Source organism: Heterodontus francisci, chromosome 17 (genome assembly GCF_036365525.1).
Source record: "Heterodontus francisci isolate sHetFra1 chromosome 17, sHetFra1.hap1, whole genome shotgun sequence".
Taxonomy (NCBI): Eukaryota; Metazoa; Chordata; class Chondrichthyes; order Heterodontiformes; family Heterodontidae; genus Heterodontus; species Heterodontus francisci.
In genome coordinates this window covers 88,943,718-88,969,406 of record NC_090387.1, presented here as the reverse complement: position 1 = coordinate 88,969,406, position 25,689 = coordinate 88,943,718, and the positions used below count along the sequence as shown (strand labels likewise).

The 25,689-nt window shown below is 43.4% G+C and overlaps 1 protein-coding gene across 1 annotated transcript in view; it reads right to left on the bottom strand.

Moving 5' to 3' along the window:
- Positions 1–21,222, bottom strand: part of LOC137378617 (tyrosine-protein phosphatase non-receptor type substrate 1-like) — a 35,862-nt gene extending 14,640 nt beyond the window's left edge. The window contains exons 1-4 of the mRNA XM_068048913.1: positions 21,156–21,222; positions 12,689–12,982; positions 5,980–6,093; positions 285–400 (exon numbers count right to left, since the gene is read on the bottom strand). Coding sequence (XP_067905014.1) covers positions 285–400; positions 5,980–6,093; positions 12,689–12,982; positions 21,156–21,222 — 591 coding nt within the window. The remainder of the gene's footprint in view (positions 1–284; positions 401–5,979; positions 6,094–12,688; positions 12,983–21,155) is intronic.
- Positions 21,223–25,689: the final 4,467 nt, after the last annotated feature.

Below are 25,689 nucleotides of genomic sequence, written 5' to 3'. Positions count from 1 at the left end.
ACTGCTGTGTTACGCCCGTTCTGTGATATCACCCTTCAGCCCCTAATAGACATACCAAGTAGGATTAAGTAACGTGATCCTGAATGGGTTCATAACACATGAGGGGAGCAGGGTGATACAACTGAGATAAAAATCCGTGAAGGCAATCTATTCACCAACAATCCATAGTTGAATCATATATTGACTTCTAAACACATGACATCATGTTGCATATAAAAAAGAGATAGTTACAGTTATGTATTTATATGAAATAGTATTAAATATATCAATAGAATTTTTGGTACCTGTGTGTGCACGTTCTTTTTTATCTGCTTGCGATTTGAATGCTTCCTAGGTTCTGCAAAATTCAAAGCTGCGTAGCTGAGCTGTTCTTCTGTTGTATCTTCGGTACCTTGCAAATCTTTGCGCACGAATTTCATTATATTATTGAAAATATTGAGATTGTTGTCGGTTTCAAATTTAACCATATTTTACCAGTGTCCCACTTTCTTAGAATTAATACTGATTTAACTGTTTCTAAATTGCATTTTTATCAATTTCTATTTTAATATTATCGTACAGTCAAAAGTTACACTTAGTCTGAATGAAAATTTGTTAGTGTCCTCACTTTATTGAATATCTAATATTTAACAAGAAACAAAACATGTCTTATTGTATCCCACTTGACTCTCCATTAAACTTTTATGTTAAAACGATCCTAATTACAGATTCACAGAATTCCACATTCACACATTCCAGCACAGAAGGAGACCCATTCGGCAAATCGTGACAACACTGGCTCTCCGAATGAATATTTCACCTAGTGGCACTCCCCCGCCTTCTCCCCACAACCCTCCACATTCTTCCTTTAACATATAACAGTTTATTCCCTTTCGAATGCATCAACTGAACCTGCCTCTACCAAATTCTTAGGCAGTGCATTCCAGACCTTACCCACTCGCTGCGTGAAAAAACCTTTTCCTCACGCAGCTTTTGCTTTTATTACCAATGACTTTAAATCTGTGCCCTCAAGTCCTTGATCCTTTCACGAGTGGGAACAGTTTCCCCCTATCTACTCTGTCCAGACCCCTCATAATTTTGAATACCTCTATCAGATCTCCTCTCAGCCTTCTCTTCAAGGAAAACCGTCCCAAACTCTCCAATCTATCTTCACACTGAAGTTCCTCATCCCTGGACTCATTCTCGTGAATCTTTTCTGCACCCTCTCCAACGCTTTCACATCCTTCAGAAAGCACGGCAGCCAGAACTGGACACAATACTCAAGCTGAGGCTGAACAATTGTCCAATGCAAGTTCAACATAACCTCCTTGCTCTTGTACTTGATGTCCCTATTAATAAAGCCTCGGATACTGTATGCTTTATGAACCACTCTCCCAACCCATTTTGCCACCTTCAATGACTTATGCACTTATGCACCCAGATCTCTCTGCTCTTGCACCCTCTTTAGAATTGCAGCCTTTATTATATATTATCTCTCCATGTTCTTCCTACCAAAATGTCTCAGTTCACCTTTCTCTGCATTGAACTTTATCTGCCACCTTTCTGCCCATTCCACCAACTTGCCTATGGCCTTTTGAAGTTCTACAATATCATTATCACAGTTCACAATGATTCCAAGTTTCGTATCATGTACATGTTTTGTATTTGTGCCCTGTAAACCAAGGTCTAGGCCATTAATATATATCAGGCAAAGCCGGGGCCCCAACACTGATCCCCGGGGAACTCTACTCCAAACCTTCCTCCAGCCTACAAAGCATCCATTAACCACTACACTTTGCTTACTGTCACTCAGCCAATTTTGCATTCATCTTGCAACTATCCCGTTCATTCCATGAGCTATAACTTTGTTCACAAGTCTGTTGCATGGCAGTGTATCGAACGCCGTTTGGAAGTCCATATATACCACATCAACTGCATTGCCCTCATCAACCTTCTCTGTTACCTCTTCAAAAAAACTCCAGCAAGTTAGTTAAACATGATGTTCCATGAAGAAATCCATGTTGGCTTCCTTTAATTAACGTGCATTTCTCCACCTGACTATTAATTATGTCCAGAATTATTCTTTCTAGAGTTTTCCCCACCAGCAAAGTTAAACTGACTGGCCTGTAGTTGCTGGGTTTGTCTTTGCACCCTTTTTTAACAGGCCTGTAATATTTGTAGATCTTCAATTCTCTGGCACCACCCCAGAGTCTAAGGAAGACACAAATATTCAGGTCTGTGCCTCCTCAATTTCCACTCTCACTTCCCTCAGTGTCCTTGGATGCATCTCATCTGGTCCTGGCACCTTTTCTACTTTAAGTCCAGACAGCCTGTACAATACCTCCTCCTTATCAATTTGAAACGCTTCCCTGTCTGAATTACCTCCACTTTCACCATTGCCTGGGTTGCATCTTCTTCCTTGGAAAAGACAGATGCGAAGTATTCATTTAATTCCTCATCTATGCCCTTTGCCTTCGAGCACAAATCCATTTTTTGTCCCTAACCGGCGCGACTCCTCCTTTTCCCACCCGTTTACTACTTATTTTCTTTTTGCTTTAACCGCCAGTCTCTTTTGATAATCTCTCTTTGCTTCTCTTATTTACTTTTTCACTTCTCCCAAACGTCTACATGCATCCTTGTTCTTAATAGTATTTTTTTTTTACCTTGCATCAGTCATAAGGACACGTTTTCTTCTTTATTTTAATCTTTATCTCTTTTGTCATCCAGGGAACTCTGGATTTGTTTTCCCTATATTTTCCCTTGGAGCGAATATACCGTGACTGTGCACAACTATCTCTTCTTTGAAGGAAGCTCCCGATTTTCCTGCAAACTTTTAACTCCAATTTATTCGTCCCAGATCTGTTCTTACCACATTGAAGATGGCCTTCCCCCAGTTCATGATTTTTACTCTGGATTGCCCTTTGTCCTTTTTCATAGTCAGCCTGAACCTTATGACACAATGATCACTGGTTCGGTACAGGATTCGTATAACTTTAAACAATAAAGTAGAATCTTCGCTGTTTTGGACTGCTTCATGGAGATTTATTTTCTCTGCATCATTACTTTATACAAAGATAAATTGGACGATGTGACACTATGTGGTATATTATCTGATCTAAACACCTAACAATTCATGCACTTGCAGTTACTCATCCTGAAAGGAGTGCACGGCAGGCACAGGATGAACATTGGTAGCGTATTACAGGAGCTAAACCATCATATTTCGCCTCCACTACGGGCACTGGAGCCGATCTCATACTTATGTCTGCCCACTGTTTCAGCTTGAAGCAGACTGTTTCCAGCGTTTGGAGTCTTGTTGACGTCCAACTGGGCTTCAGACTACATATCCTATCCAGCAGAAAGATTATCCATTTCCACATCTGTAGTTTCATCTCCCTCAGCTCAGCTTCTGCTGAAAAATTGATCTATGCATTTTTAACTTTCCGGCTTTACTATTATAATCCATGCCTGATTATTTCCCAATACTTCCGTATTCACTATTACAATCGATGCCTGATTATTTACTAATCCTTCCGGCCGCTGAAACTTAACCAAAGCGGTGTTGCCCACAACCAAAGCCGTATCATGTCACTCTCACGCCCCACCGCCTGTTCATTGACCTGCATTGGCACTTGGTTTCTCATTACCTCAGATATTAAATTCGCATCCTTGTGTTAAAATTCAACAGTGGTCTGGTCTATCCTTTCTCTGTGACCATCTCCGGTCTTACTGCCCTCTGAGAACACTATTTCCCTCCATTTATTTGCATCTTATGAATCCCTTCCCTTCAAACCATCATTGACAACAATGTCTTCAGCCATCCAAACCAACATCTGGAAAATTCATATAATTAACGTATTCTCCATGACTCTATTCCCTTTGTGCACTCTCCTCTAAACGTGCAATGATGACCAGGTAGCACTACAAGCATCGCCTTCTTTAGCTTTATGCTGAATTATGTCCCTTTGGCTTCACAGAAGTGGGATAGTCCTTTTTAAGTGCGCTCCTGTCGATCTTCCCTTTAACATGGCAGCAGAACTGGGCAATCCCTGCTAAAATTCCAACCATAAATGTTCATAATGTTCATCGTATAGATGAATCTTCAGTAGTGAAAAACTGGGAAAACTACTAGTCACGCTCTTTGTCTGAGGTTTCCACCTAGAGCAGGGGGTCAAGAACCCAAGAGAATTTCTACTTCTGTGTTTCTGGGGTTTCCATCATTCTGCCACCAAACTACATATGAAACTAATCGTATCCCACTTAGCATCCGAGCCTCTATAATTATATATCACACCGAACATTATTTCTCGCACGGTTTTATCGATGTCCTGGTAAAGTTAAACCAAGAAAGTGGAACAAGCTCTGTGAAACTTACTAATGACTGAAGAATCTTGATTTTAATATTTCTTTTACAGCAACTTTACATTTACTTTGATTTCTGTGTCTGATGGTTCGCAACCCATATTTACAGTAGTTGCACAAATCTTGCGATGCATCAGGTAGATTTAAGTAGCAGCTCAAGTTACGATGCGAGATGGGGAAAATCCCCGCAGAAATGCTTCACATATTGCTCTGTCATATCGTTAGGGTTCATCGAGTGTCCAGCTTTAACTTTGCTAAAAAAAACAGTTGCATCGCCAGAAAACTAACATCATCTAGCATAAACAATCAATGCGAGTCAGTTATTCTTTTTCTTTGGAATTTCAATTGGTTTTCTGCTGACTGTCTGCAAACGAAATTTTATAGCCCACCTGTCCAAGGTGAGTTGTAGTCAAACATTGAGGTTCTTTTATAAAAGCAAAATACTGCGGATGCTGGAAATCTGAAATAAAAACAAGAAATGCTGGAACCACTCAGCAGGTCTGGCAGCATCTGTGGAAAGAGAAGCAGAGTTAACGTTTCAGGTCAGTGACCCTTCATCGGAACTTTTTTTTGTATATTTTCGGCCCTAAACTCTGGAATTGCCTTCCTAAATCTCTTCTGCTCTTGACCTCTCTCCCTCCATGAGGATGCTCCTTAAAACCTGCCTCTTTGACCAAGCCCCTAGTCATCCATCCAAATATCTCCTTCGTTGGCTCAGTGCCAGTTGTTGCCTGATAACACTCCTGTGAAGTGCTCTGGGAAGTTTCACTACATTAAAGGTGCTATATAAATGCAGGTTATTGTGATTGTGTTTTTCTGCTTTGGTCATTAAGGTCATTTGGAGTTCACTGTGATGGCTCAGTCCCTACTGAGTATGTGTTCTGCTCGAACAGTGTGATGATGAGGCCAACAATTAACCTGATTGGTATCTCTATCACTTTCATCTGTCTGTAGTGTTGCATATCCAGTTCCGCCATTGTGCTCACATGGCCATGTTGTTCTTTAACTCAACTACAGATCGTTTGAACTTGCTTAAATATCTGTGAACATCCCAGGTGGATTACAGTTCTGTGAAATGGTGACGATCCTATATTCAGCAATAACAACAACTTGCTTTTTATCTCTTAATATAGTAAAATGTCCCAAGAAGCTTCACAGGATTGTTATCAATAATATTTGACACTGAGCCATAAGGAGATACTAGGACAGGTTTCCAAAAGCTTTGTTAAAGAGGTAAGTTTTAAGGAGGGTCCTAAAGGAGGAAAGAGAGGTGGAGAGGCGGAGAGAGTAATTAATATTGGGGATATGCAAGAGGCCAGAATTACAGGAGCACAAATGAAGGGTCACTAACCCGAAACGTTAACTCTGCTTCTCTTTCCACAGATGCTGCCAGACCTGCTGAGTGGTTCCAGCATTTCTTGTTTTTATTTGAGGTTCTTTTATCTCCTTTTCCAGAAGTCTGATCGGAAAGGTGCATAAATTCTCTGTTTTGTTGAAGAGTCGTTGATTGTTCTAATCTCTAAACAAATCTGCTTCATCCATTGGTGCAATTATTAATTTCTCCATCTTATTATAGCCAAAGTATTATCTTGAAACGTACCAATTCTTGAATACATTAGAGAAATCGAAAATATTTACCTTTGAATCCAAGTAATTTACCCGATTTCACAATGATGATCATCAGTATTAGAATTAAAAGCCCAACAGCAATGCATAGATACATAAACACAAGAGTAAAACCACGATCTGTACCTGCAAAATAAACAAAACTTCCACTTAAGGATCTTGCTGATCTGAAAAAAAGGTTATTTTACTGTTACAAGCCTGGCGTTGTGAATTTACACATTCTGAATTCAAAGAAAATGTAACTTTAGTCATGAGATAGTCAACATAAAGCTCTGCAATTCTGCCGGTCGGCTGTGTGTCGTGCAATACCTTCAGCTGGAGACCAATACCATCTCCTGAGCGATATCATATACTTCAAAATGATGCTGGGCTGGTGTTGATCCACCCCAAATAACCTCCCCGAATTTTGGTGGGAGATTGGCAGCAACCCCAGAGAAATCAGATCATGTAATTCTAGGTCATGGAATCTCCCTGATCTTTATCAGTTTTCATGGTATTAACATTTCTATTTCTGTCTCCACTCGACTACTTTTGTCTTTTTTCTATTCCCCTTTTGCTCTGTGCCCCTAAATTCGTTTTCTTTCTCTTTGACTCCTATTTTGCTGCCTTCTTTGAATGCATTCTCTACCCGTGGATGTCGGAGGCAATGAGTGGAATAATGCAAGTCCAAACTTTTGCAAGGGGTAAGAATTACACCAGGCTGCACTTTGTGTGGGGCTACAGGGACGCTCTTGCCAACAATGAGTCCTTTCCTATCCGTTTTCCAATTATTCATGCTCACCCACCCTTTTATTGCTGGGTCAGAGATGTTTTTCGAGCACATTTATGAAGAAAAAATGACCGAAACGACCATTAATTGTGGTGTGTCTTAAAATGTGATACTTTGTATTTTCTATGTTGTAGAATTTCTTATCATTTATACTGGATTTTTTAGTTGCTGCAGGAAAAATGCAGATGAAAAACGAAATTATAGCCATGGATATTTATGGCCGCTGTCTCAAGCTGCGGCTGTAACTTCGGCAGGAAATCAAAAGAATCCCAGTGAAGGTGATACATGGCCCATCTCAACGCTATTCGCTTTGTCCCAACCATTCCACAGAAACCCAACCAGTTTTAGTTTAGCATGCAGTGGCAAGCCTTTAAAATTCAAGTCCAAACTTAATTGAATTATAAAGATACATGCAAATGGCTAAAGCCAGTGAACAGTTAAACGACTGACATTGGCAAGGAAAAAGATGTGGCTGAAGTCACAGTGAAAGAGGCGGTAGTTCAGATGTTGGAGGAGCTAAAAATGATAAAGAGGAGATTAGAAAGGCTGGCTGCACTTAAAATTGATAAGCCATCAGGACTAGATGGGCGAGATCTGAGGATACTGAAGTAAGAGGCATGCGGTGGCACTGGCCATAATCTTCCAATCTTTTTTTGATACTGGAGTAGTTCTCGAGGACTGTCGAAGTGCAGATTTTACGCTCTTTATCAGCATGAAAACAAGTAAAGATAAGCTTAGCAACTGCAGGCCAGTCAGTTTAACATGGGCGGTCGGAAATCCTTCATAGAGTAAAATCCGGGACAAAATTTAATAGCCTCTTGGACGTGTGCTGATTAATTAGGGAACGTCAGCATGAATGTGTTAAAGAGAAATTATGTTTTAGTTTAGTTTAGAGATACAGCACTGAAACAGGCCCTTCGGCCCACCGAGTCTGTGCCGACCATCAACCACCCATTTATACTAATCCTACACTAATCCCATATTCCTATCACATCCCCACCTGTCTCTATATATTTCCCTACCACCTACCTATACTAGGGGCAATTTATAATGGCCAATGAACCTATCGAACCTGCAAGTCTTTGGCATGTCTTTGGCAAGTCTTTGTTCAACTAACTTAATTGAGTTTTTTGATGAGGCAACAGTTTGTTGAGGGTAATGTGGATGATGTGTATATGGCCTCGCAAAAACTGTTTTTATGAAGTGGCATGTAACAGGCTTACCAGCAAAAGTGAAGCCATGGAGTAAAAGGGTAAGTTGCAGTAGGGATACAAAGTTGGCTGACTGACAGGAGACAGAACCGTGGTGAACCGTCATTTTTTAGACTGGAGGAAGGAAGGCCAGTGGGTTTCCCATGAGTCAGTAATAGACCACTGCTTTTCTTGATGTTTATTAATGACCTGAACCTGGATGTGTTGGGCATAATTTCACAATCTGCAGATGACATAAATCTTGGAAGCATTGTGAACTGTGAGGAGGATAGTGACAGACTTCAAGAGGACAGAGCAGGCTGGTGGAATGGATGCGCAGGTGCAGACGAAATTTTATGCAGATAAATGTGAAGTGATACATCATAGTAGGTAAGGACGAGAAAAGACAATATGAAATAAAGAGCACAATTGTAAAGCTGGATGCAGGAACTGATAGATCTCGGGTAAATGTGCACAAACCTTTGAAGATGGAAGGGTAGGTTGGGAATTTCTTTATAAGAAGGCATACACCATACTGGGCTTTATAAATACAGGCGTATAGTATCAAATAAAGAGGTTTTGATGCACCTTTATAAAACTCTGGTTCCGACACACTGGACTATTGTGTCCAATTCTAGACACGACACTCTAGAAAGGATCTAAAGGTTTTTGAGAGGGTGCAGATAAGATTTACGAGAATAGTCAGGTGTGCGGGACATCAGTTACGTGAAGAGGTTGGAGAATCTGGGGGTACTTCTCCTTCGAGAAGAGAAGTTTGAGGGAAGATATGATTGAAGGGCTCACAATCATGAGGGGTCGAGACAGGGTATATAGAGAGATGTTATTCCCATTGACGGAAGGGTCGAGAGCCAGAGGACACCGGTTTAAGGTGATTGGCAAAAAAACCAATGGCTACATAAGGAAATATTTTCTCTGAAGCATGCGGTTAGGACCTGTATCAGAGAACGGTGGAGACAGATTCAATCAGGGCTTTCAAAAAGGAATTGGACACTAACCTGAAAAGAAAGAAAATATAGGGTCACGGGGAAAGGGCGGGGGAGTAGGACTATCTGAGCTGCTCTTGCAGAATGTCGGCACGGACACGGTCAAACATGGGCAAGGAAACCTCCTGCTGATTACCACCTACTGCGTTCAATCAGCTGACGAATCAGTACTCCACCATGTTGAACATGACTTGGAGGAAGCACTCAGGGCGGCAAGTGCACAGAATGTACTCTGGGTTAGGGACTTCAATGTCCTTCACCAAGAGTGGATCTGTAGCACCCCTACCGGCCGACTCCTAAAGGACATAGTTGCGAGACTGGGTCTGTGGAAGATGGTGAGGGAAAAACATACTTGACCTCGTCCTCACCAATCTGCCTGCTGCAGATGCATCTGTCCATGACAGAATTGCTAGGAGTGACCACTGCACAGTCGTTGTGGAGACGATGTCCCGCCTTCGCATTGAGGATACCGTCCATCGTGTTGTGTGGCACTATTACTGTGCTAAATGGGATAGATTTTGAACAGATCTAGCAATGCAAAACTGGGCATCCATGAGGCGCTGTGGGCCATCAACAGCAGCAGAATTGTACTCAACGAAAATCTGTGACCTCATGGCCCGGCATGTCCCCCACTCTACCATTACCATCAAGCCAGGAGACCAACCCTGGTTCAACGTAGAGTGCAGGAGGGCATGCCAAGAGGAGCACCAGGCATACCTCAAAATAAGGTGTCAACCTAATAATGCATAAGCAGGATGCGGCAGACAGAACGAGGCGATTTCATTATCAATGAATGAGATCTAAGCTCTGTAGTCCTGCCACATCCAACCATGAATGGTGGTGGACAATTAAACAACTAACAGGAGGAGGTGGCTCCACAAATATCCCGATCTTCAATGATGGGAAAGCCCAGCACATCAGTGAAAAAATCAGGGAGAAGCATTTGCAACAATCTTCAGCCAAAAGTGCCGAGTTGATGAACCATCTCGGCCTCCTCCTGAAGTCTCCCGCATCACAGACGCCAGACTTCAGCCAATTCAATTTACTCCGTGTGATATCAAGAAACGACTGAAGGTATTTTATACTGCAAATGCAATAGGCCATGACAATATTACGGCAATAGTACTGAAGACATGCGCTCCAGAACTGGCTGCGCCCCTAGCCAAGCTGTTCCCGTACAGCTTACAACACTGGCATCTACCCAGCAATGTGGAATATGTCTCAGGGATGCCCTGTACACAAAAAGCAGGACAAGTCCAACTCGGTCAATTGCCACCTCATCAGTTTACCCTCAATCATCAGTAAAGTGATGGCAGGTGTCATCAATAGCGCCATCAAGTAGCACTTGCTTAGCAATAACCTGCTCAGTGATGCTCAGTTTGGGTTCCGCCAGGGTGTCTCAGCTCCTGACCTCATTACAGCCTTGGGTCAAACATGGACAAAAGAGCTGAACTCAAGAGGTGAGGTGAGAGTGACTGCCCTTGACGTCAAGGCAGAATTTGACTGAGTATGGCATCAAGGAGCCCTCTCAAAACTGAAGTAAATGGGAATCAGGGGGAAAACTCTCCACTGGTTGGAGTCATACCTAGGGCAAAGGAAGATGGTTGTGGTTGTTGGAGGTCAATCTTCTGAGCTCAAGAACATCATTGCAGGAGTTTCTCAGGGTAGTGTTCTAGGCCCAAACGTCTTCAGCTACTTCATTAATGACCTTTCTTCAATCAATAGGTCAGAATTGGGGATGTTCGCTGATGATTGCACAATATTCAGCAATATTCGCGACTCCCACATACTGAAGATATGCAGCAAGACCTGGAAAATATCCAGGCTTGGCCTGATGAGTGGCAAATAACATTCACGCCACATAAGTGCCAGGCAATGACCATCTCCAACAAGAGAGAATCTAACCATCTCCTCTTGACTTTCAATGGCATTACCATCGCTGAATCCCCCACTATCAACATCCCAGGGGCTGCCATTGACCAGAAACTGAACTGGAGTAGCCATATAAATACCGTGGCTGCAAGAGCAGGTCAGAGGCTCGGAATAATAAAAGCAAAATACTGCGGATGCTGAAAATCTGAAATAAAAGCAAGAAATTCTGGAAATACTCAGCAGGTCTGGGAGCATCTGTGGAGAGAGAAGCAGAGTTAAAATTTCAGGTCAGTTCTGAAGAAGGGTAACTGACCTGGAACGTTAACTCTGCTTCTCTCTCCACAGATTCTGCCAGACCTGCCGAGTATTTACAGTATTTCTTGTTTTTATTTCAGAGGCTCAGAATCCGGTGGTTAGTAACTCACCTCTTGACTCCCCAAAGACTGTTCACCATCTACAAGGCACAAGTTAGGAGTGTGATGGAATACTCTCCACTTGCCTGGATGGCTGCAGCTCCAACAATACTCAAGAAGCTCGACACCATCCAGGATAACGCAGCCCGCTTGATTGGCATCCCATCCACAACATTCACTCCCTTTACCACCGATGCACAGTGGCAGCAGTGTGCACCAACTACAAGATGCACTGTAGCAATGCAACAAGGCTCCTTAGACAGCACCTTCCAAACCTGTGACCTCTACCAACTAGAAGGACAATGGCAGCAAATGCATGGGAACACCACCACCTGCAAGTTCCCCTCCAAGTCACACACCATCCTGACTTGGAACTATATGGCCGTTCCTTCACTGCCGCTTGGTGAAAATCCTGGAACTCTCTTTTAAACAGCACTGTGGATGTACGTGCCCAACCTCGACTGCAGCGGTTCAAGAAGGCAGCTCACCATTACCTTCTCAAGGGGAATTAGGGATGGGCAATAAATGGTGGCCGAGCCACCGACGCCCACATCCCATGAATGAATAATAATAAAAAAGTCTTCCGACGATGTATTTCTGCGACCTCAATCAAACACGCTTAGAAAGGTGGTGTATACAGATGGGCACAACTGAGCCTGCGTGCAACAATGACTTGAATGTACGAAATAAAAATGACAGAGCGTCATGCAATAGTCCAAACATGGGTGCGACTGGTGCACACTCTCTCCAATCGTTGTGATGTAAATGTTGTAATTCTAGGACATGTTTAACCTGAATTCAAGTAAATGTTTCTATGCAACTGAACTGTCTCCCTCATTTATGACAATAAAGAATATTTTATTAACAAAAGCCTCTGTTGCCAGTCTCGGAGAACGATACCCGGGTTCTGAAAAATGTAAAATTAATCTCAGTTTGCTGTTCTTTCAACATCCGGCCAACGGCTGAATACAAAACAGCAGAATTTTCACACGGGCTATTCGCCTCTCCACCTTTAACTTCAATGGACGCCTCCCCAACGGCCTAAACGCCCGCGAAAATTATTGGAGCAGGGCATAAAATTTTACGGGGGTGGGTGGTCTCGGCGGAGTGATTTCCAGAATTCCTGAAGCTGAGATGCCAGGACGTCACAGGGTGATGCATTTCCGATGTGTGCTGATTATGTTATTGGGACGGAAAAACAAATCAACATCGAGGCGGCTGAAAATTATAATAATATAGATGTGCACTGCCTCTAAAAACTGACATTTCTTCCTGCTAAGGAAGAGCCAAGGTCATTTTGGCTATAAATGGAAAAGCCTCTCGAAATTTGTTCGGCTCGTATTTGAACAATATGAATCAACGAAGCACAAAATTGCATTCGCAGCCCATGGGGATGGTGCTCAGTTACTCTTAACACTTATAGATAAACGTTTTCTCTTTAAAACAGGAGTTGGAATTAAGCAGGCCACTTACCAGAAATGTGTATAACGTGATGGACACTGGCTGCTGTCTGGAGACAGATGTGTTCTACCTGACATGTATAGTTCGTTCCAATCTGCAAAGCGCCTGTTTCATTGAGTTTGCTGGAAACTTCATACAGTCCCTCTGTATTCTGCTCTTTGATTTCCTTCGTACCGCTCGTAATTACTGATCCATTTTTATACCAAGTGATGTTGAGCCTTTCCGGGGAAAATGCAGCAGTCTGACAGACGAGAATCAAAGAGGTCGGTGACTCATTGGAGAAAATCTGTAAAGGCGTCGGAGGAACTGTTGAAAGAATAGTAATATGTTTTGTCTTGCGTTCAATTGATAACCAGAGTTGACTGTGATCGAAACAACAGCAAACACGTAGAAAATAATTTAAGAATGATGTTTAGCGAGGATCACATTAACACCGTGATTAAAAAAAAAGTTGGCACTTGTATGACAAAGAACAAAGAGCAAAGAAAATTACAGCACAGGAACAGGCCCTTCGGCCCTCCAAGCCTGCGCCGATCCAGATCCTCTATCTAAACATGTCGCCTATTTTCTAAGGGTCTGTATCTCTTTGCTTCCTGCCCATTCATGTATCTGTGCAGATACATCTTAAATGACGCTATCGTGCCCACGTCTACCACCTCCGCTGGCAACGCGTTCCAGGCACCCACCACCCTCTGCGTAAAGAACTTTCCACGCATATCCCCCCATAACTTTTCCCCTCTCACTTTGAACTCGTGACCCCTAGTAATTGAATCCCCCACTCTGGGAAAAAGCTTGTTGCTATCCACCCTGTCTATACCTCTCATGATTTTGTACACCTCAATCAGGTCCCCCCTCAACCTCCGTCTTTCTAATGAAAATAATCCTAATCTGCTCAACCTCTCTTCATAGCTAGCGCCCTCCATACCAGGCAACATCCTGGTGAACCTCCTCTGCACCCTCTCCAAAGCATCTACATCCTTTTGGCAATATGGCGACCAGAACTGCACGCAGTATTCCAAATGTGGCCGAACCAAAGTCTTATACAACTGTAACATGACCTGCCAACCCTTGTACTCAATACACCGTCCTATGAAGGAAAGCATGCCGTATGCCTTCTTGACCACTCTATTGACCTGCGTTGCCACCTTCAGGGAACAGTGGACCTGAACACCCAAATCTCTCTGTGCATCAATTTTCCCCAGGACTTTTCCATTTACTGCATAATTCACTCTTGAATTGGATCTTCCAAAATGCATCACCTCGCATTTGCTCTGATTGAACTCCATCTGCCATTTTTCTGCCCAACTCTCCAATCTATTTATATTCTGCTGTATTCTCTGACAGTCCCCTTCACTATCTGCTACTCCACCAATCTTAGTGTCGTCTGCAAACTTGCTAATCAGACCACCTATACATTCCTCCACATCATTTATGTATATCACAAACAACAGTGGTCCCAGCACGGATCCCTGTGGAACACCACTGGTCACACGTCTCCATTTTGAGAAACTCCCTTCCACTGCTACTCTCTGTCTCCTGTTGCCCAGCCAGTTCTTTATCCATCTAGCCAGTACACCCTGGACCCCATGCGCCTTCACTTTCTCCATCAGCCTACCATGGGGAACCTTATCAAACGCCTTACTGAAGTCCATGTATATGACATCTACAGCCCTTCCCTCATCAATCAACTTTGTCACTTCCTCAAAGAATTCTATTAAGTTGGTAAGACATGACCTTCCCTGCATAAAACCATGTTGCCTATCACTGATAAGCCCATTTTCTTCCAAATGGGAATAGATCCTATCCCTTAGTATCTTCTCCAGCAGCTTCCCTACCACTGACGTCAGGCTCACCGGTCTATAATTACCTGGATTATCCCTGCTACCCTTCTTAAACAAGGGGACAACATTAGCAATTCTCCAGTCCTCCGGGACCTCACCCGTGTTTAAGGATGCTGCAAAGATATCTGTTAAGGCCCCAGTTATTTCCCCTCTCGCTTCCCTCAGTAACCTGGGATAGATCCCATCCGGACCTGGGGACTTGTCCACCTTAATGCCTTTTAAAATACCCAACACTTCCTCCCTCCTTATGCCGACTTGACCTAGAGTAATCAAACATCTGTCCCTAACCTCAACATCCGTCATGTCCCTCTCCTCGGTGAATACCGATGCAAAGTACTCATTTAGAATCTCACCCATTTTCCCTGACTCCACGCATAACTTTCCTCCTTTGTCCTTGAGTGGGCCAATCCTTTCTCTAGTTACCCTCTTGCTCCTTATATATGAATAAAAGGTATTTATAGTACGTTAAACATACAACTATAATTAATGCCAAGATAGAATGTATAGGTTCATGATATTTTAGAGATAATTTGTCTGTCAGTTAAGAATCCTTCTATGCCTTGGTTAACTGTGTCAAAAGTTTCATATAGCTCATGGAGGTGTGGTTCATGGTTAAAATCGATTGATTTTTGCCGTTGGGAAGGAGCTATGTTTTGACGTTTTCAGTCAACAATTGCTGCTGTTTTACTAGAAATATAGCAACGAATTTGGCCTAACCATCAGCCTCAAGAAAACGAACATCATGGGACAGGACGTCAGAAATGCTCCATCCATTAATATCGGCGACCACGCTCTGGAAGCGGTTCAAGAGTTCACCTACCGATGCTCAACTATCACCAGTAACCTGTATCTCGATACAGAAATCAACAAGCACATGGGAAAGGCTTTCACTTCTATGTCCAGACTGGCCAAGAGAGTGCGGGAAAATGGCGCACTGACACGAACACAAAGGTCCGAGTGTATCAAGCCTGTGTCCTCAGTACCTTGCTCTATGGCATCGAGGCCTGGACAACGTATGTCAGCCAAGAGCGACATCTCAATTCATTCCATCTTCGCTACCTCCGGAGAATCCTTGGCATCAGGTGGAAGGTGGTAGGACCGTATCTCCAACACAGAAGTCCTTGAGGCGGCCAACATCCCCAGCAAATACACCCTACTGTGCCAGCGGTGCTTGAGATGCCTTGGCCTTGTGAGCCGCATGGAAGATGGCAGGATCCCCAAGGACACATTATACAGTGAGCTCGTCACTGGTAACAGGCCCACCGGCCGTCCATGTCTCCGCTTTAAAGACGTCTGCAAATACGACATGAAGTCCTGTGACATTGATCACAAGTGGTGGGAGTCAGTTGCCAGTGATCACCAGAGCTGGCAGGCAGCCATAAAGGCGGGGCTAAAGTGTGGCGAGTGGAAGAGACTAAGCAGTTGTCAGGAAAAAAGACAGAAGCGCAAGGGGAGAGCCAACTGTGTAACAGCCCCGACAACCAATGTTATCAATTGCACCTGTGGAAGAGTCTGTCACTCCAGAATTGGCCTTTATCGCCACTCCAGGCGCTGCTTCACAAACCACTGAACACCTCCAGGCGCTTAACCATTGTCTCTCGAGACAAGGACGCCAAAGAAGAAGAAGATAATATCCCATCATATTAACACAAGCTGCAGTGATTAAAGTGCTTCTGCACATTTAATTTCAACATCTAGAATACGAATGGAACCACGTTTCCTTCCTAAGATTTCCTGATGTACAATGGTACCTAATCGGAAGATGAGTCGGCTGTTCCTCCAGCTTGTGTTAAGCTTCACTGGAACACTGCAGCACGTCAAAGTCAGAAATTTAGGCGCAGGGGAGGAAGTTGGGGAATTTTCCGATTTGGCAGTTCACAGACTTCTGGATTCAACATTGACGTCAACAATTGCAGCCCATGATCCTATTTAGATTGCTCTTTTTTATTTACCATGTGCCTGTCTCAAACTTGTTTTTCATGTTTTTGCTTTCAGACAGAGTTATTCACTAATCTGCCATTAACATTCTCAATAAATGCTTTGTCTTTTACTCCAACTATTTGCACTCTCTCTTCCTTTTATTCCATGACATATTTGTCATTTAATCTCACCAGCCCTCTGCTTACCACAGACCTTCTCTGTTGTTCTTCTCCCCTCTCCCCCTTTCACTTGCTCAAAATCTTTTACATTTTTAACCTTTGCCAGTTCTGGTGAAAGGTCATCGACCTGAAACGTTAACTCTGTTTCTCCCTTCATAAATGCTGCCAGACCTGCTCAGTATTTCCAACACTTCCTGCTTTCGTTGCGGATTTCCAGCAAATGTAGTATTTTGTTTTTATTGCATGATGTCTCCTTATTTCCTGAAAAGCAGGCCGATAGACGCTTTTCAGAGCTATGCATGCTACGTTTTCTTACCAGGGAAGGCATGTTTCATGACTTTGATTTGGCTGCTCTGATAAGGAAGACCAGATGGTCAAAAGCAAATGGTGTCAGTGGGCAAAGGCTGATACTGAAGCAAGTTATCTGCATTTTGGGAGGACGAACAAGGCAAGGGAATATACAATGGACGGTAGGATCCTCAGAAGTACAGAGCGTCTGCGGGACCTTGGTGCACTTGTCCATAGATAACTGAAGGCAGCACCAAAGGTAGATAAGGTGGTTAGGAAGGCATATGGGATACTTGTGTTGATTAGGCGATGCATAGAGTATAAGAGCAGGGAGGTTTTGGTGGAGCTGTGTAAAGCGCTAGTTAGGTCGCAGCTGGTGTACTGTGTAGAATTCTGGTCGCCACACTATAGGAAGGATGTGATTGCACTTAAGAGGTTGCAGAGGAGATTCACCAGGATGTTGCCTCGGCTGGAGCATTTCAGCTATTAAGAGAAACTGAATAGGCTAGGGTTGTTTTTCTTAGAGAAGAGAAGGCTGAGCGGGGATCTGATATGAGGTATACAAAATTATGAGGGGCTTAGAAAGGATAGATAGGAACTAACTTTTACCCTTAGCAGAGATATCAATAACCGGGGGCATAGATTTAAGGTAAGGAGCGGGTGTTTTGAGGAGATTTGAGGAAATTTATTTTCATCCAGAAGGTGGTTAGAATCTGGAACACACTGCGTGTAGGGGTGGTAGAGGCAGAAACCGTCACAGCATTTAAGAAGTATTTAGATGAGCACTTGAAACGCCATGGAATAGAAGGCCGAGTGCTGGAAAATGGGATTTGAATAGATGGTTACTTGATAACCGATACGGACCCGTTGGGCCCAAGGGCCTGTTTCTGTGCTGAATAAGTCTATGCCTCTATGACTTGCACGGCTAAGTGGATCGAGCCGGGAAGTGGAACTGACTGCATAGCTCCATGGAGATCCGGCATGGACTCGATGGATCGAATGGCCTCCTTCTGCGATTAAGACGACTCTGTAGCTCTACATGCAACGGAGAACCCTGCAATTACGCAGGTGTTCGATCGTTCCATGTTTTACTTCCATCTGCAAATGGACATTCAAATTGTGTGAACTGCCTGGAGCTGTCATTTAGATCTCTTCACTTGTGTTTTAGTTAGAATTCCTGCCAAAGTTGTGGCGGGAGGCCAGAGAATTTTCACGCAAGTCGGGGCTTCGTAATCCATTTCTTGTTGTTGCAACTATTATCAATGTTTATTTAAAGTCTTAAACCGATCTTCAGCACCTTTAATTTTTTTCCCTTTCATTTTCTAACACATTCTCGGCATGTGGGCATCACTAATGTGGGTTATCGCTAATGGCCCTTAACAACGTCAGTGTGGATCGCCTTTTTCATAATCAAAAGAATAAATGGCTTCCGAAGTCGTTTCAAAGGGCTGTCAAGAGTCAACCATACTGGAGTGGAACTCAAGTCGCATACAGAGCAGATACTGTAAGGGCAACTGATTTCCTTCTTTACAGGCCATTAATTATCCAGTTCAGTTTTTAGAGAGAAGGGCAGATTTGTATTCAGTTTTCTACTACCAGCATTTATTTCCATGTCGTTAAAATAAAGTCAAATTCACAAGATAGGTCTTTCAGCGTCCATCCTCCTCAGCATTATTCCAGGCCTTGGGTTACTTGGCAAGCAACGTAGCCACCCTTGATAGAGTGGATAGGAAGGAACTGTTTCCCTCAGCAGCGAAATCAATAAGCATTAGTGGGGCGTGAGAAGATTTTTTGTTCACCCAGAGGGTGATGAGTTTTTGAAAATCAGTACCTGAAGATGTAACATAGGCACAAACACTAATCGCATTTTGATTTAAAAAAGTGATATATGCTTAAGTGCTGTAATCTGCATGGCGAAGGACAAAGAGGTAGAAGGTGGGATTAGACTGCGTAGCTATTTTCGGCTGGCACAGACACGTGGGTCGAATGGTTTACTTCTGTGCCGTAAATGTTCTGCATTTCTATGATACACCACAGTCTCTACTGTATTTGATCTTATTCCTCCTCCTAAAAAGAAGCAGCAAGTGACAGCGAGGAGATATTTCTACAGTTTTACACAGGGCTAACGGAAAATGCAACCCATTGATTTCAATGGAAGTAAGCTTCAAGCAGTTTCCATAACAGGTCGACCATATACGGTGTCAGGTTTAGACCATTTCCGCAACTTGAAAGTCTACCTAAATGATTTCTGCACCAACTTTTTGATGTCATTCTCCAACAAGATGAAATATCAGTTAGTCAAAATATTTGGGAATATTAATTTATATTACAGATTTAAAATGGGATCATTGGGGTAAATGTGCAGTTAAATATTGTGGAGGACTTTACTATTTGGCAATGTTGCCTTCGAACTCACGTCGCCAGCATGTGTTGCGCCCTAGAATTCTATTAGAAATTCTTCCACTTAACCGCTTTAAATTGGTCTGAAGAGCTATGGAAACACGGACAACAAAACAGCCTGTTAATTGCATCGGCAAATTAATGGAGAACTCATAAGAGTGGTTTAATATCCAATTTAGATTTCAGAATTTCATTTTCTGGAAGTTTGTTATTTTTTCATGTTGAGGTAATATGTATTTATTTAAACAGTTAGGAACTGAACACATTGTGGATTTGTGTTATGTGATTAGTTTCTGAGTATATCCGCAAATTTTCACGCACAAATGCCTGGGCTGTGCGACAGGAGTAAGGATGAGGATATCAGCTGTCATCATTATTATGGAGTAAATGAGAGAAGAACGTCAGCTTGCACCCATACACAGTTCATGAGGGAAAGACGGACATTCCTTTCCAATTATTCCTGCTACTCTACAAGCTTTGCTCTACTGGTATTTCACTGATTGACTCAGCATTAAAATGCATGAAAGGCGTGAATCTGCCGCATTTGCTCCCTCGTAACCCATTAGCCTGTCATAAAACGTTAGGTCTGGTTATTTAAGGTTCAACTGATTTTTTTTCTGGCATGATAAGAATTAATTACTTCCACATCATCTCTCTGACTCTGAAATTTATATTTTCCAAGTGTAAAATCTTGTTCCATCTGAATGCAATTATTGTCAAAGTTTTCACTAACATTCAAAATAAAGTGAAACATATTTTTCCTTTTCTTTCTGCCTTATCTAGCTCTTTAGGTCATCTTTTATCACTAGCTTTATTTCAATTTGTATTCTTGATTTTACAATAGATTAAATATTCTAATCAATTCTTCCTTCCTTGGACCCTGCATGCTTCATTGAGGATGCTTGAATCAAACTGGTTAAAAAGACACGCTTGCTCTGCACGCGCGCACACACAGACAGACACGCCAAAGATTGCCTCAATAGGCGCCAGAATGAAAACGATCACCAGTAATCGTATATTGCTCCTTAAAAGTTCACGAAAAATCTGTTGAGAGCTGCAAGGGCAATGAACGGCAATCACGGTTCTTTTTCCACTGATTGCAAAATACGGGTCATGGAATCTGACTAAGCAGTCGGAGGCTGATTCTGAAACTGAACGGCCATATCTGCTTATATTTGAATTTCTCTCTTTCTGTGTTTGTTCATTCAATCATGCGTCCGTCGACAATCCATCCATGCATGCATCCAACTATCTACCTATCTGGTTATCCTTCGTGATTTCTGAGTTTAAGCGACATTTACAATCTTATGGAATGCTGCTTACCACATACAACAAGTTCTGTGCCGCATCCATCAGAAATTTTGGATCCCCCGGCCATCACTCTACTGATGTAGACTCCAGAATCTTGGACACTCACACTACGCAGATGAAGGAAAAAATCTCCATTCTGTAGACCACGAGATATTTTTTGGGTGTCAGGCCTTATTGCTTCGGATGAATTGGAAACTGTCTTGCTCCAGTAAACAATTATGTCCTCGTTCGCCTGCAATCCAGATACGTTGCCGTATAGGGTAACGTTTTCACCCCTGTGCACCGCTATAAAATCAGGTAACTGTGTGACTGTCAGAGAACCATCTTGGGCAGCTATGGGAAATAGATATTGTAGCAGAATATTTACATGAAACACAGGATTCGAGCAGTTAAAATCAGAAGAAAGCAGAGGAGGAAGATAAATCACAAAATTTAAAATGTGACCAATAAAACAGAACAAAGAGAACAAAAAAATGTTGTTCAATTTCAGAAAACTCTCTACTGCAGAAGCGAACCTGTTGTATAAAATCAGTCACGTACCTCTGCAGAAAATCCCCAGTGTGGCACAATACTGAAACAGGACGTTTAGAACCAAGATTAAACGCATCACTGAGATCAAGGTTTTCGTTACTCCAATCTGACAACTGTTACAGTGACGTATTACGTTTTAATACTCTTAAACCAAGTTGCATCCCTCGAATGAACTCCTCCTCCAATGCGGAGCGTTTCCGTTTGGTGTTCCATTCATGCAACTCGCACTCATTAAAAATACAAAGTACCAATTTGTTGACTGCACGAACAAACCATCATTACTTCAGAAAGCGATGTACCTTAGAGACTTACAATATTTTATATTAATCTTTAGATAAATAACAATTTGAATTCCAATCTACTGCTGTTCTTCTGGTCGCTTTGTGTACACGTGAGATAATACTATGCGTTGTCAATTAACACATGACAACATGCTATGTCCAACTGGTACATGGTTAGAAGAGGAACCAGCTTTACGTCAGTCTAAAAGAATCCTCAATTATCGCAATGGGAAAGGGGGTAATTTCACATACAATGGAACTGAAGCTAAACTCATTAAAGAATGGATCTTCTGGTAAAGAACAATGCTTCAATCAACAAGAGAAACTCTTTTCATGCATCCTGAACCTGACTTCTCAGAGAAGTACTCTTCAATGTTGAAGCAGATAGAAACATCTATCAAAATTCACGTCGTGTAATATATAAGTCTCAAGCGCAGTTCATGGTGAAACTGATTACGAGAGTGCTCACTTGCCAGTTCAGTTGCACCGAGTCACATTGGAGCTACAATGTGGACTTCGCGGTTGGAGGCAAAATGGATAGTTTTAGTTTGACAAACCTTAAATTTAAAATATTCTGATTAACCCACGGCAGCAAACAGTCAAGTAGGTAGACAACACTAAGATGGACATGGTGTCGTAACGCTGGGAGTCTTCAGCATACATATGGAAGTTATCCCATGGTTTCCATAATTCCATCAATTGCCAGTAACGGAGGGTTACGAAGTAGCCAACGTCGAAACATCGAGTATGGGAAAGGGTGGATCTAGAAAGGAATTAGATGGAAGGCCATTGACAAGCTGCAGCAATATGTAAATTAGCAATGCCGAAAGTAAACAACCTACTACGGGCCTGATAGAAGTTCAACCAAATACAAAACCGGCACAGGAGAGAATAGTTTGCGGAGGAGTTGCGGACACTGAACTGTACCAAACGTCATGGAAGGCCAGGGGGATGCCGCGCACGACTGAGGAAGTAACTCTGCAATCGATCGCCTCAGTTTTCGTTGTGCAGCTTTTCCAGGAGCACAGGCATTGCGAGCGAGGAGTGAACAGCTGGGAAGTCAATTTCATCGGGAGTTTCGGTGGAGCAGGGACTGCTGGCTTTTCCAGGAGCACAGGCATTGCGAGCGAGGAGTGAACAGCTGGGAAGTCAATTTCATCGGGAGTTTCGGTGGAGCAGGGACTGCTGGGTAAGTAGAAACCTATATATTTGGGCTGTTTCTGAACCCGAGACACTACTCTTGTAGTGTCTCCCACCCGCCCTCCTCCTCTTACCAAAAAAAGGACTCGGTTGTGTGTAGGTAAGGTAAGGCTTTTTCTATTTCTCTTTTTGTTTTATCGTGTGATTGGTTAAAAACTTGGGAATTTAGAATAGTGGGAATGGAGGTTAAGGCAGTTGAATGTTCCTCCTGCAGAATGTGGGAGGTAAGGGTCGCCAAGGGTGTCCCTGCTGACTGCATCTGCGGGAAGTGCACCCAGCTCCAGCTCCTCGAGGACTGGAGCTGGAGCTGGAGGAACTTCGGATCATTCGGGAGGTGGAGGGTATTATTGAGAGGAGTTATCGAGAGGCAGTCACACCTCAGGTAAAAGAAGAAGGTAGATGGGTTACCGTTAGGGGAAGGAGAGGGAACCAGCAGGCAGTGCAGGGATCCCCTGTGGCCGTTTCCCTCAACAACAGGTATACCGTTTTGGATACTGTTGGGGGAGACGACTTACCAGGGGTAGGCAATGGGATACAGGTCTCTGGCGCAGAGTCTGTCCCTGTTGCTCAGAAGGGAAGGGGTAAGAGGAGCAGAGCATTAGTCATTGGGGACTCCATAGTTAGGGGAACAGATAGGAGGTTTTGTGGGAACGAGAGAGACTCACGGTTGGTGTGTTGCCTCCCAGGTGCCAGGGTACGTGAGGTCTCGGATCGTGTTTTTGGGATCCTCAAGGGGGAGGGGGAGCAGCCCCAAGTCGTGGTACACATAGGCACCAACGACATAGGTAGGAAGACAGATGGGGATTTAAGGCAGAAATTCAGGGAGCTAGGGTGGAAGCTTAGAGCGAGAACAAACAGAGTTGTTATCTCTGGGTTGTTGCCCGTGCCACGTGCTAGCGAAGTGAGGAATAGGGAGAGAGATGAGTTGAACACGTGGCTGCAGGGATGGTGTAGGAGGGAGCATTTTGGTTTCCTGGATAATTGGGGCTCTTTCTGGGGTAGGTGGGACCTCTACAAACAGGATGGTCTTCACCTGAACCAGAGGGGTACCAATATCCTGGGGGGGAGGTTTGTTAGTGCTCTTCGGGGGGGCGGGGGGGGGGGGAGGTTTAAACTAATTCAGCAGGGGGATGGGAACCTAAATTGTAGTTCCAGTGTGCAGGATGTTGAGAGTAGTGAGGGCAGAGATAAGGTTATAAGGACACAAGAGGGCACTGGCAAGCAAGAGCTTGGTTTAAAATGTGTCTACTTCAACGCCAGGAGCATCCGGAATAAGGTGGGTGAGCTTGCAGCATGGGTTGGTACCTGGGATCTCGATGTTGTGGCCATTTCAGAGACATGGGTAGAGCAGGGACAGGAATGGATGTTGCGGGTGCCGGGATTTAGATGTTTGACTAAGAACAGAGAAGAGGGTAAAAGAGGGCGGGGGGGGGGGGCGGTGGTGTGGCATTGTTAATCAAGGAAAGTATTACAGCGGCAGAAAGGACGTTTGAGGACTCGTCTACTGAGGTAGTCTGGGCCGAGGTTAGAAACAGGAGAGGAGAGGTCACCCTGTTGGGAGTTTTCTATCGACCTCCAAATAGTTCCAGAGATGTAGAGGAAAGGATAGCAAAGATGATTCTTGACAGGAGCGAGAGTAACAGGGTAGTGGTTATGGGGGACTTTAACTTTCCAAATATTGACTGGAAATACTATAGTTCGAGTACTTTAGATGGGTCTGTTTTTGTCCAGTGTGTGCAGGAGGGTTTTCTGACACAGTATGTAGACAGGCCAACCAGGGGCGATGCCACATTGGATTTGGTACTGGGTAATGAACCCGGCCAGGTGTTAGATTTAGAAGTTGGTTAGCACTTTGGTGATAGTGATCACAATTCGGTTAGGTTTACCTTAGCGATGGGCAGGGACAGGCATATACAGCAGGGCAAGAATTATAGCTGGGGGAAAGGAAATTATGATGCGATTAGGCAAGATTTAGGATGCGTAGGATGGGGAAGGAAACTGCAGGGGATGGGCACAATCGAAATGTGGAGCTTATTCAAGGAGCAGCTACTGCGTGTCCTTGATAAGTATGTACCTGTCAGGCAGGGAGGAAGTTGTCGAGCGAGGGAGCCGTGGTTTACTAAAGAAGTTGAAGCGCTTGTCAAGAGGAAGAAGAAGGCTTATGTTAGGATGAGACGTGAAGGCTCAGTTAGGGCGCTTGAGAGTTACAAGCTAGCCAGGAAGGATCTAAAGGGAGAGAAAAGAAGAGCAAGGAGAGGACACGAGAAGTCATTGGCGGATAGGATCAAAGAAAACCCTAAGGCTTTCTATAGGTATATCAGTAATAAAAGAATGACGAGAGATAGGTTAGGGCCAATCAAGGATAGTAGTGGGAAGTTGTGTGTGGAATCGGAGGAGATAGGGAAAGTGTTAAATGAATATTTTTCGTCAGTATTTACAGTGGAGAAAGAAAATGTTGTCGAGGAGAATACTGAGATACAGACTACTAGGCTAGATGGGATTGAGGTTCACAAGGAGGAGGTGTTAGCAATTTTGGAAAGTGTGAAAATAGATAAGTCCCCTGGGCCAGATGGGATTTATCCTAGGATTCTCTGGGAAGCCAGAGAGGAGATTGCAGAGCCTTTGTCCTTGATTTGTATGTCGCCATTGTCGACAGGAATAGTGCCGGAAGACTGGAGGATAGCAAATGTTGTCCCCTTGTTCAAGAAGGGGAGTAGAGACAGCCCTGGTAATTATAGACCTGTGAGCCTTACTTCGGTTGTGGGTAAAATGTTGGAAAAGGTTATAAGAGATAGGATTTATAATCATCTTGAAAAGAATAAGTTCATTAGAGATAGTCAGCACGGTTTTGTGAAGGGTAGGTCGTGCCTCACAAACCTCATTGAGTTTTTTGACAAGGTGACCAAACAGGTGGATGAGAGTAAAGCCGTGGATGTGGTCTACATGGATTTCAGTAAGGCGTTTGATAAAGTTCCCCATGGTAGGCTATTGCAGAAAATACAGAAGTATGGGATTGAAGGTGAATTAGTGCTTTGGATCAGAAATTGGCTAGCCGAAAGAAG